This window comes from Borostomias antarcticus (assembly GCF_949987555.1).
Source record: "Borostomias antarcticus genome assembly, chromosome: 11".
Classification (NCBI taxonomy): domain Eukaryota; kingdom Metazoa; phylum Chordata; class Actinopteri; order Stomiiformes; family Stomiidae; genus Borostomias; species Borostomias antarcticus.
In genome coordinates this window covers 21,819,972-21,833,162 of record NC_140244.1, presented here as the reverse complement: position 1 = coordinate 21,833,162, position 13,191 = coordinate 21,819,972, and the positions used below count along the sequence as shown (strand labels likewise).

At 43.3% G+C, this 13,191-nt stretch overlaps 1 protein-coding gene across 1 annotated transcript; it reads right to left on the bottom strand.

Annotated features, from left to right (window-relative positions):
- Nucleotides 1-1,283: 1,283 nt before the first annotated feature.
- kcnk15 (potassium channel, subfamily K, member 15) lies at nt 1,284-2,869 on the bottom strand (the record flags this gene model as incomplete). The annotated part of the gene is made up of 2 exons (XM_084446163.1): nt 1,284-2,275; nt 2,587-2,869. 2 exons carry the CDS (start codon nt 2,867-2,869, stop codon nt 1,284-1,286), a joined length of 1,275 nt encoding a protein of 424 aa, XP_084302289.1.
- Nucleotides 2,870-13,191: the final 10,322 nt, after the last annotated feature.

Sequence of the window (13,191 nt, the reverse complement as noted above, 5' to 3'; positions counted from 1 at the left end):
TGCATGTTTAGCCCTGTTTTAAGGTTACTTATGATCATATACAATGGTTCAGATCAAAACGTTGACAAAACTAGTACTTTTGAGAAAGTCTGATAATTGCTCTACCAACGTTTTGGTCATACAATGGATGTGGGTGGGCACCTTGAAAAATCTTTCAAAAACATGTTCAACTCTAAATTTCAAAGACAAGAAGCTCACTAGCTCAAAAGTGATAGTTTTGTCAACGTTTTGATCTGAACCATTGTATATGATCATAAGTAACCTTAAAACAGGGCTAAACATGCATTTTGCCTTTACTACTCCTTTAAGTGTGCAGATTTGGTTAATTAAAGGCTATCTCTGGCATGTGCTTTTCTCGGGTTCTAAAATGTCCTCTCCATGAAAACATACAGTAATGGCATCATCCAGCTGAGACATGCAACATGAAGTAGTTTCCGAGCAGTTGGCTTCCGAACATAATCACTCAAAGACAGAAAATACAAACTTAATCCTTTGGCTTGTTAAAACCCTGTTCTTCACATACAAATCATACTTTTCAGTGTGTTCCTACACCTCTTTACCATGCATGTTTGTGTTCATGCAAAATCCAGATAACATGATTGCAATCAAGAAAATTCAAATCCAAATAGTAGGAGAGCATGCTACACATACCGACCGTTGGTTCACAAACAAATAAACAAACAAAAGCAGAGAATAATACACAGGATTCATCATGAATGACATTTTGAACTACAATGCTACTTTTTGTAGTGACAACAGTGTACAGTATGGTAGTGTGGTTTACTAGAAAAGCCTTACCTTTGTTGTGTATTGAAAATATATGTGGTACTGTAAACAGCGTTGGGAGTATATTTTCCAGTAACTTGGAATGTTAGGGATTACATTGGAGTTTTCAGTAATCAGATTACAGTTACTGACATAATAAAAAATGGGATTAGTTTGAGTTATGCTCGTGCCTGCTCCCTTTCATTTGGTTGATATGTGCATGCAGTCTCTGCAGTCATGGCTGAATTGACTGCTTACATCAGCTGGCATACGATCACACTTTCTGTCGATTATGATCAAAGATGCAAAACTGACCCTAGATCAGCACTTCTATGATTCGGGTAAGGAATGATCTGGTTTTAGAAAGTAACTCAAATGTAAAGTAATTAGTAAAGTAATCTTTACAGTTTACAGTTTAGAGAAAGTAATCAGTATCTTTACTTGATTACTTGTATTAAGAAACTTCCCCAACACTGGTGGTAAACATTTTGTTGATCAAACCTGTACAAACTCTAGTTCTACATGGACCTCCTCCGAGAGCGAGGAAACTCCCTGGAGCTCCCTGGGGAATACAGTCCTGTGTTGTCCCTGGGGCTGGGGGAGCGGCTCTGGATCCTGTAGGAAATGGAGTTGTAGTAAACAGAGTTGAGGTGGCAGCCTGGGTGCTCATGGTGCGATGGAAGAGGACTGTCACACAGGCCCTGGCGGTAGCACACACAGAAGCAGAGGGAGCCCAAGCATGTGTTGGGCTTGCGGCTGCCTGCTCGGATCTCAAGGTGCAGCTTCTGTCTGCAGGGGGCGCTCCTGGCCTCCTGTTCCTCTGCTGGGGAGGCGATAAGGTTGGTGCGGCTGGTTCCCTCCTCCATGGGCAGGAAGAGGGTGCTGTGACTACGGCTGTTCACCATCTTGTCCTTATCCCTGTGGCCTTGGTCACCTCTAGCCCTCTTGCCCCCTGCCGCGTGGAGCCCCAGGCTCTCCTCCAGAAGGCCCCTCTCCCTCTTGATGGAGGCTCTCTCCCGAGCATCACGCCGCTCATCCTCCGTGTTCATGGTGAGGAAGCGCAGAACCACCAGGTTGAGGAAGGCCCCGATGACCGTCAGGCCCACCAGGATGTACATGAAGCTGAAGGCTACATAGGGAGTCTTCTCCTGGAGGTCATCCTTCTTCTGCAGGGCCACAAAGTCCCCGAAGCCGATGGTGGTCAATGTGATGAAGCTGTAGTAATAGGCGTGGAAGAAGGTCCAGCCTTCAAAGTGAGAGAAAGCTGCAGCCCCTGCACAGAGAGTACCTATGCAGGACAGGAAGCCCATCAGCACCATGTTTTCCATGGAGACCTCTGTCCGCCGTAGCCGCATGCACCGCTTGGCCTTGTGGAGGAGGCAGCGGACGAAGGTGTTCATCCTCTCCCCCAGGCTCTGGAACATGACCAGGGTGAGGGGAATGCCCAGCACAGCGTAGAACATGCAGAAGACTTTCCCTGCGTCTGTCCCTGGAGCAGCATGGCCATATCCTACGGAGAGAGAGAGAGAGAGGGAGAGAGAGAGAGAGAGAGAGGGAGAGACGGCTCTTTACCATGTCGAAGAAGAAATATTTAAACTTGTGAAGCTCATTGAAAGAATCAACACTGGATGGGTCTAAATAGGTCTACTGTAGGTACATATTAATTCAAACAATCAACTGAAAAGACTGTATGCCTATAAGTGTACTAAACTTATACATTTATAAACGCAAATAAGGCAGTCTAGCCAAAAATGCCCTGGTGTCTAGTGGCTAAATGAGGCCCAAAGGGTTGTCACTTATTGCAAAGAAAAGTAAACTTGCCAATAGTGGTGATGACGGTTATCGCAAAGTAAAAGGAACCGGCAAATTTCCACTGTCTTCCGGCGCGATGAGGCTCCGCTTGCAGCACGACACGCTCAATTTCTCGGTAGTCTCCCTCAGAGAAGCGGTACTTCTTCTTCATCTCGCTGCGCTTCTGTTCCAAGATGCGTCTGCGGGAACTCTCCGACTCTGATTCCAGCGCGTCGAAAACCACGGCGCCGACTAGAAGATAGGAAAACATGCAGAGGATGAGTGACAAAGTCCGGACGTTCTGCTTCTTCATCTTCGATCTCGGAGAAACTCAACTGGGGTGCTCTCGGGGTACACGCACCGTTACAGGTGGAGCTGTTCACAAAAAAAATACCAGGACTAATACACATCAAGGCTGTTGCGTGAAATCCAATCGCAGGTATGAGGTACATAGATAAAGAGAGAGAGAGAGCACTGATAGCCTACAATTTAGTTCTCATGCGTTCCTCCCTTTATCATCATGTGTTATTTAATTTCGCACCACGTTTGCGTAGTCATTGCGTCGACAGCGCCCTTTTTGTAACCAGAATGTCAGAAAAAATGACAGAAATCAGAATGTTCTCCAGTAGCCAATTCATTCTATGCATTTGCATATTCAGATGCTAACGTTGTCTGAGCCGTTAGTCAACTCCAAATTCTGTCAGAAAGGCAATTTTATAGGCTTGATGCATGCGCATGGAAAGCATAGACTAGCATGTATCCAATAGTCTGCTGGATCAAATGTTAACCTACATCAGAAGCAGGCTACATCGTAAAGGAGCTGTAAGGATTTTGAGTTTTCTTGACACCTCTTAAATTATAGTCATCCTATCCAACCCTTACACGTCCATCAGGTTTCTCTGTTCCAGCGCGACCTTTGCAGCCCACAGAATGGGGTTACATAAACCCCTGCGTAGCCTATATAACGCACCACATGACCGCTCTCACTCAATATTGACCGAGAGCTTGATCTCCGTCTCTAGAAACATTCAGCACCACGGACAGCGACATGTGAACGCGTGCATAAGCGCTATGGTTTGTATCTGTCACCGAGCTCCTCTTATAACATTTCTAGAGCGAGCTTCTAAGCTCAAAGTCAATCGTACTTTTCAAACTATTCACGACCATTTTATATTTGAAATAGGCCTCCTATATCTGTTCAATCCTGTCAACGAATTAACATCTCGATTAGGCTAAAACAAAACATTGAACGCGACACAAATGTGCGTCAAGTGTCCTTACTCTGCTTTACATATAGCCTTGGTAGCCTACGCGGGCTGTATTTCAAAGATTACTCTGACACACCTTCAGTCTAAGCGAATAGGTTTTACCCCTAACGTGGCACATTTCGAGAGTTATTTATAGGCTACACACAGCTCAGTGAGTTTACTGCATTGGCAACCTAGCTAGCTAACCGCGTGGGTGAGCTGTAAAGGAACCACCAGTTTGGGAAAAAGGTGGCTTTTCCGGTTGTATAGGCTAGCTTTGATAACCTTGCTTGGTGAAGCGTATGAGTGGGTGGAACTCCGGCGATGTTCACAAGCAATGCGCGGCGGCCCAGACCCCAGGCGCACGTGACATTTTACGAGGTGCATTTAATATTTTAAGACATTTTGTTGAATTAACCCATGAAGGACCATAAGCCTACTTCGGAGTTTGTGTGCTGGGGAGTGGCACCAGCACACAGGCCGTAATCTATTTTGGGATAGTTTTTTATTATGTGGGGCAACAGAGCAGTCTGTGCCATGGGGAAATGTTTATCACTGATATCGCCCAGATCTTTAAGCCAGAGGCATATTCATACAGACACATTTCACGTGTTAAAACGTATCCATGTGCTTGGACAGTGCAAGTCTTTAAATGTTTATAGCAATCACAAACCTACTGCTCTACTCTATAGGCCTATATTTGTGGCAGCCATCTCCCTACCATGCATCTCCCTACCATGCTCTTCTCTTTCTATGTGTGTTCCAGTGTGTGTGTGTGCATGCATGTACGACTGTGTGCATGTGTATCTGCATATGAATGTGTGTGTGTGTGTGTGTGTGTGTGTGTGTGTGTGTGTTTGTGTGTGCAAGGCTAACAGCAAAGCTGGTTACTTATAAACCTACAGCCGATGCTGGTTGCCATAGCTACCACAGGTCTGGACTGTCACCGTGAGGCTAATCAATTGTAAGTAGCTATAGGACTAATAATAGACTACCTGAATTATATTTCATTTCTGCAATTAGCAAAACTATCCGCTCCATGTTTGGCTATAAATAACAGACACAAGTCCCCAGCACATGATTCAAAACAGCTCATATTAAATCAATTACATCTCAGCTGATAACAGAGGAACGTTCAGTGCTAACAGCTACCCAGTGTCCCTGTTTCTCTTCTTTTCAAAGGCTGGGGGCAGGTAAGCAGCTGAGGCACACTGATGGATATAATTTACTCACCAAGGGGGACAGAGAGGACTGGGGAGTACAGATCAAAGTGTCATTTGATGAAGAGATGCTTTATCTTCAAACTCAAACTGAGAGACACTCTATGCCCTATGTGGTAATTTTGGAGTCATCATCTGTAGGTTTTAATGGTGTTGGAATGTGATGTGTTAAAGTTCTACTTCATGTGTTTCCCCACTATTCTGGAACCACTCGCAGCAGCATTGATAAATGTCCAAGGCATGTCATGTGTCAGCTTTTATTCTGTGCTTTGGTGCTCACTTATAGATACAAGAGCATCTTGTTTTAGAAGACATCTTTTCAGGAAAAATAAATAAAACCGCACACTCAAGCTCTCGATGCTGGGTGATTTAATCAGACAACGTTTCGGCCTAGCGGCCTTTGTCAAAGACTTTTCAGCATTGAGAGCTTGAGTGTGCAGTTTCATTTCTTTGTGTAGTATATTTCACCCGTTACCAGCACCTCTCCAAGACTACGGTGTGCGTTTTCTCCTTTTTCCTCAACCCGATACATCTTTTCAACCAGAAAAAACACCAGATTGCCAATTCCGTTTCATGCTCCAGTCATCGCACTCCCCTCCTCAGAGGGATGTCTGTCTGGGGCGATGCTGTGAATTGCTATGTGGCACACCTCTCTCCAGAAATGACCAAGCCACCTCCAACTTTTAAGAAAGAAAGGAAAGAGGAGAAGCAGGGCACGTAGAAAGGTTCCCTTTTCTGGGGACGAGAGAAGCAAAGGGACAAGGTCACTGATTAAGAGGACGAAAAAACATTTAAAACCGAGAGGGGTTGTAGGGGTTCTGTCAAGTGGATCAGGGGAAAATGACTTGATGTGGTAAAGTGGGAGATGTTTCGAGCTTGGGAGCCAAGGAGTTTTGGCTGATGCCTCATGTGACTCATGACTCATAAGAGCTACGTGGCGAGGATGAAGCATGGGGCTTTACATGCGCCTGGGGCCCTCTTGTCAGACAGCAGAATGGAGTTGGAGGGGTGGCGTGGGAAGTTGTTGTCCCCTTCTAAAGCCCTGAGAGACAGGGACTATGACACAGAGAACCAAAATGTGATGCTACTGAGATCCCAGTCTGGTCTGGAGCCCACAGAGCTCTCCTCTCACCAGGCCAGGGACAGTTAGCTATAGATATGAGGTCATTGGTCCAGACCATGGCCTGGTCTTAGTCACCACAAATAGGCTTTTTCCTTTCCTTTGATCTCTCCCTTGAAAGACCTTTGATATTGAACTCCATTCATATGGAACCGTGTTACAATAATTAATAATAATAATAACAAATTCACTCATGGCAAGAACATGACATCAGGCCTCATGTAATTTAAGCTTTGTGTAGTGAGTATTAAATATAAATAAAGTACATATCTGTGTGTGGCACACAAATCCATGTGCAATGTGTGTGCTAACAGATATCCGTACTGCTCTGGTGTACGACCAACTTGTTTTATATTTTCCTTGTAAAACAGACACGTGACACTCACCGGGTAGATCTGTTGCATTGTATTGTTCTGAGCAGCAGATACATTAGGAAACATGCCAAACTAGACACACACATTCAGCAGCAAGGTACATGTTAGTATCTTTGAAGTGACGCACAGTGTTCCCTGGGCAGGCACCTTGCCACAGAGCAGCTTTTCAACAAAGGGCCATTGAACAAAGCCAAGCCCAACACCATCCAAATCCAGACCCTGCAATACCACATTAGGCATACATCCCTGCACAGATGATGTGAACTTGTGTCATTCACTGAGAATGTAAATAAACCAGTATTTCTGGTTTCAACTATTTCTGTTTTTCACTGCCATTGTTTTCACGTTTGGAAATACATGGGAGTGAATGCAGCTGACGGCTAACAATGGCTCATTCACCTCCATGTATTTCCAAACGTGAAAACAACGGCAGTGAAAAACAATCAGAGTCTGGTAATGATGAGTTTGTAACCCCAATAGTGTATTCAGCCTGTTATTTTGACTATTTTGGTTCTTGAAGTGGTGTTTTTACAGCAAACTTTTAACATTGAAGTCAACGGGCACTTCTGCATCCGCACCCCTAATTATGTCAGACTGACCAATATTGCAGCTGAGGTGAATAAGGTGAATATGAGTGCCATCCATTTACCATTTATCTTACAGCAATTCCCATGACATTCATGCTGGAAATCTAAATTCAAAGAACACTGCACCGAGACAGATGTCATTCAGCTTTTGACTGAGGAATCATTTGATTTTAGGAAACAGAAATCTATGTAGTTTATAACCATATCATACAGTATGTTCAAACTAATCAAATTATACAAACCCATAGGTTTGATAACCATAAGTAAAAAATATTTACAACAAAATAATTATAAGCTTCTCTACCAGCTGATATGTTACACAGCAAATACTTTTTTTCACAGAATGATTTTTGTAACTTCATACTTTTCTATTTTTCATTGCAAGTACATAGGAGTTATAATACTTCCTATCGACCACCACTGCTCACAGATGTACTGTACAGTATGTTGACACAAATAATATGAACATATCTACCGGTATCTATGTGAGATGTATCAACACAGCCAGACTGACCATTCACTTCCATTAATTTTTGGGACTATGATTACACAAAAACTACCAAGCCGATTTCTATAAAACTCGGTGGAGGGCTGTATCATGGGCCAGTGGAGGGCTTATCATGGGCCGGTGGAGGGCTGTATCATGGTCCGGTGGAGGGCTGTATCATGGGCCGGTGGAGGGCTGTATCATGGGCCAGTGGAGGGCTTATCATGGGCCGGTGGAGGGCTGTATCATGGGCCGGTGGAGGGCTGTATCATGGGCCGGTGGAGGGCTGTATCATGGGCCACCTTAGAACTCATTAAATTTTGGAGCACATCAGAATCATTGGCTGGATCCACGAATAAAAACAAAACTTGGAACGAAGCCAGCTCCTTGTGTGGGAGTGCTAGAGACACAGGGTTTGGACTGGGGTGTGCGGGGGGAGAGCCCGGAGTGCACCGCACTGCCCCCCGCTGGCTGTGACCCAAGGGGGGCGCCACAGAGCCAGCCAAATACAGCCACCCATTCACCTCCAGTCATTTTTACCTCTGCCCCAGCGAATCACGGGGCGGGTCCACAAGCCGCCCAAACACAACCCGGACAGCCATTCAACTCCATTAATTTTTTTTGACTAGGATTACACAAAAACTACCAGACTGCTTTTCATGAACCTCGGTGGAGGGGTGTAGCATGGGGCAATTTAGAACCCATTCAATTTTGGCGTGCACTGAGCCCCAAAATGCATTCAGGAGCGGTCTGTGCTGTCTGGGCATAATATGTAGTTCTTGTATATCATAGTGATAGTGTTTTGTGTTTTTTTTTTTTTTTTCATTCTGATAAGGATGTATAGTTTCAATATGTGTCTGTTATTGAGGTTTTATTGTAACTTCGGCCTACTAAATGGGCCCTGATAGCCTAGGGAGAAAGAAAGAGACCTTGCTGCTTTCTTATCTCTCAATCACTGTCTGATGTTTTTGTCCACTTACACTTTCAACAACTGCACATACTGACGAAATGAATTCATGGGCGGAGGCCTGTGCTCTCCAAGCACCCTTTCTAGTTGAAACTTATATCTTCTAGCATCACCGGCAATTCTCAACCTCCTGTTGACATCACTGCAATGCTTGGCAGATGTAATCTTCCCAGAGTGACATGCCACACACACACAAACACCAAATAATACAACATTAATAAATAGGATGAGATGCCATAGATGGAACACTCAAACTATGAGAAAAGGAACTAGAATGCTAGGCTGTCATGACAATTCTAAGATGATGCCACAGCTTTCTTCTATGACATCATCATCAAGAATAACAAAGACAGCAAACAAAATTCTAAAGATTCACATCTCACCCTAGAAAGAATTCACTATTGAATTTCCTGTGAACATTTCAGACTTTCGTGATGGCTTTTCAGGATTTAAAGCTATTCATTGGAGTTGCACTCCTTGTGGCAGCGATCATGCTTGAGCCTTCACGCATCGAAGTCCTTGCTGTGGGAGTTATGGTCCTTGGAGCAGTAATCTTCTGCCTTGTAGCCGGACTTCATCATGGCAATCCTACAGGTAGACTGGGGCACCATGGAAGGGTACTGATGATACAGGAGTTGTAGACTGGGCAATGGAAGGAGTTGGATTAATAAATATGGTTTTAGTTTCATAATTAGTAATTTGTCTTCTCCTCTCCTCAGGTTAGAAACAGAGCAAACCAGAAGAAAGACAGAAGACTACAAAAAGAAACCTCAGAAGCTGTGACTTACAAAATACTGACTTGACAATATTCTGCACTTATTTCTCCACTATTGCTTTTGGAACACAATGTCATCAGACATGTTAGTGTAGTTAGTGTTTTTTGTATTTTGTAAATTATGTATGGTTTAATAAAGTATCAATATATATGTTATTGGTTTTTTTTGTGCCCTAGGCCTACTAGATGGGCTCTGAGAGAGAGGGAAAGAGACCTTTCTTATCTCTCAATCACTGTCTGTTGATTTTGTCCACTTACACATTCAATAACTGTACATAGGCTACACATATTTGCATCCCAGCCGCACTGCATGTGTCTGCACATGAAACTATCCCCTTATTTAAAAGGCCATATCCCAGTGCACAAAGAGAAAGTGTGTGAAGACAAGAATCTTAACTAATACACCTGAAAAGCAATTGAAAGGGTTAGCAAAGAGAGAAGAAATAAACTGCAGGGGGGGAGCAAAGTAACATCAAATAAAAAGGAAAGCAGGAAGAAGAAGCATACCAAGAAGAAAATCACAAGGAACAGCAGCTCTGATGAGTGATGTTCCCATCATCCCACTTAATGGCACGTCTGAGAGCTCTGGGTATGGTATTGAAACCAAATGCAGGAGCTACCACTACACTGCCTTGGTTTGAGAAACTTAAGGGTGACAAACACTGAGAAACCTTTGCATTCAAGGAAAGTGATGTGGCATTTTCCCCACAATGTGATGTGCTGAAGAAGTTATCTGAACCTCAAAATGTATTCCCCCCCAACCTTGATGGGGTGGAATGTTGAATAGTCATTAAAATGTAGAACAGATGATGTATATTACAGTTTCTACAGTAACTAAGACCAAAAATAGTGGCTACACAACTCAGGATACATTGAATATGATCTGCTATAAACGTGAGACAAAGCAGTGGTATTCGTCTGTCAGCTGGGCACAGATGAGCAGTAAGGCCTACACAAGTTTCAAAATTAGGGTATTTTAGCCTACAACCCATAAAGCCTGAAATAATGCAACGTAGCCTAATAAATCCAGATCAATTCAAAGCAATTAAGAGACATCAGCAGTTTTGATAGGTCTAATGAGTGTAGCCTAAGCAAATATGCTGCAAGAAGAAGAAGAAGTTCATATAAAGAATATTATTAATTTAACCATATGCACGCCTGGAAATCCCTTTTTGGTGTTCGTGACATCCAGTTGTGCTGTCCTTGCAACCAATGGGATTCGAACACCAGTCCCTTAGCCAGCCAAACTGAGGCAAACACACCGAGGCAAACACAGACCTACACAAGGGCACTGACATTAAGGATTTAGGGACATTTTGGATGGTACACATTGGCATGGCAAGAAGTACCCTGTACGATTATTTTGCTCGGTAGGCGGCTAGTTCTGTGTATGCTAGTTCAACCGGTTCAACCTGTGCGTGCTCAACACAACGGCAAACGCGGGGATGGGATGGAGGGTGCGATTGTCGTCCTCACCGAACTTCCGAGCTGAAAGTTATTCAAATGTATAATTATTTGGTCTGCGAAGATCCGTGACGTAACGCTGCAAACGCACGTGTAGTTTGCTTTCAAATTAAAGTGAATCGACCTTTTGGAACCAAACACTTCATTTATTTGTTTCCATGGCACAAAAGGGGGAATAAAAATTAAATAAAATAAACATTGGCCATCGGCATCGGCCATCGCCCGGATTGTTATTTTAAACATCGGCATCGGCCCAGAATTTTGCAATTGGTGCATCCCTACTGTATATCTTATCCTATTGTATTCTATATGGCAGGGGTTCCCAAACTAGTCTCTGGCTGTGGCCCCCTAGCCGGCTCACATTCTGTTTCTCTCCGCATTTGCGAATAGCGAGTAGGGTCTGGCGATGCCAGGCTAGCGGCCCCCTATTACAAGATGGCAAAAATCCAAAACAAAAAAACTGGCATAGGCTATATAAGAGGAGTTCTGTGGTCGTGCATTTTTTGTATCCGGTAAAGATAACGTGAGCTAGCTAACCCTAGCACAAGCAGTTGTAGGCTGATGTTTTGAATTTTTGTCAGGCAGACGTAGATTGTGCACGACTGAAAGGGCATGGCCTCATTTCTATATGAATGGATTTTACAGTATTAAATTAATATTTTACAGTATTAAATTCATATTTGAAGTGGATTTTGTGTATTTATATATATATATTATTTTTGTTTGTTTTTTGTTTTTTTTGCAAAATTACCTAGTAATGTCCTAGTAATAAGGTGGTAATTACCTAGTAATTTCTTAGAAATAAGGTTGAAATGACCTTATAATTTCCAAGTAATAAGGTGGTAGTGGTAGTGGGGTGGGCTGTAGCTCAGTTGGTAGAGCGGGTCGTTCAATGATCGAAGGGTCAGTGGTTCGAATCCCAGCTCTGACTGTCCACATGTCGAAGTGTCCTTGAGCAAGACACCTAACCCCAAAATTGCTCCCAATGAGCAGGTTAGGACCTTGCATGGCAGCTACCGCCATTGGTGTGTGAATGTGTGTTTGAATGGGTGAATGAGAGGCCATTGTAAAGCGCTTTGAGTGCCGCTAAGGTCGAAAAGTGCTATATAAGTGCAGTCCATTTACCATTTAGTTATCAAGTAATTTCAAAAAATTCAGTTGAAATTACCTATTAATTTCCTAGTAATAAGGTGCTTATTATCAAGAAATGTCTTAGAATCAAGGTTAAAATTACAACATTAATAAATAGGATGAGATGCCATAGATGGAACACTCAAACTATGAGAAAAGGAACTAGAATGCTAGGCTGTCATGACAATTCTATGATTCCACAGCTTTCTTCTATGACATCATCAGCTTTCTTCTATTACATCATCATCAAGAATAACAAAGACAGCAAACAAAATTCTGAAGATTCACATCGATCTCACCCTAGAAAGAATTCACTATTGAATTTCCTTTGAACATTTCAGACATGGCTTTTCAGCATTTAAAGCTATTCATTGGAGTTGCACTCCTTGTGGCAGCGATCAAGCTTGAGCCTTCACACATCAAAGCCTTCAGAGAAACCCTGATGTCTTTCATGGTGCCTAAACAGTGGGCTGCCACTCCACCCAGAGTGGATTTACTGGACTTTGACCTTGCTCCCTTCACTGGTCTTCAAACTGCGACAAGGACTACCAATGCCCACCAGATGGAAACCAGCAAGTTCTGGGACTTTGACCTGTCAGCTAAGACCTTTGAGACAAAGACGCCCAATGCCCACAAGAGGACAAGAGTAGCCCTGGTCATTCCCATAATTGGAACACCGACAAGGATCAGGGCTTTGGACAGTGGCACACAGATGGAAACCAGCATGTCCTGGGACCTCTCAGCTATGACCTCGGCTGAAATATCCTTTGCTGTGGGAGTTACGGCCCTTGGAGCAGTAATCTTCTGCCTTCTAGCCGGAATTCATCAGGGCAGTCCTTTTTAATTTTTTAACCTTTATTTATACAGGTAAGAAAAAACACGTTGAGTTCAGAGGACTCATTTTCAAGTGTGACCTGTTCACAATCATTCAGCACTCGTTACACTAAGTTACAAACAACAGGACAGAATTACAATAAAACATACAGGACTATGTGTAACAATAACAACAATAAAAGTCCTACAGGTAGACTGGGGCACCATGGAAGGGTACTGATGATACAGGAGTTGTAGACTGGGCAATGGAAGGAGTTGGATTAATAAATATGGTTTTAGTTTCATAATTAGTAATCTGTCTTCTCCTCTCCTCAGGTTAGAGACAGAGCAAACCAGAAGAAAGACAGAAGACTGCAAAAAGAAACCTCAGAAGCTGTGACTTACAAAATACTGACTTGACAATATTCTGCACTTATTTCTCCACTATTG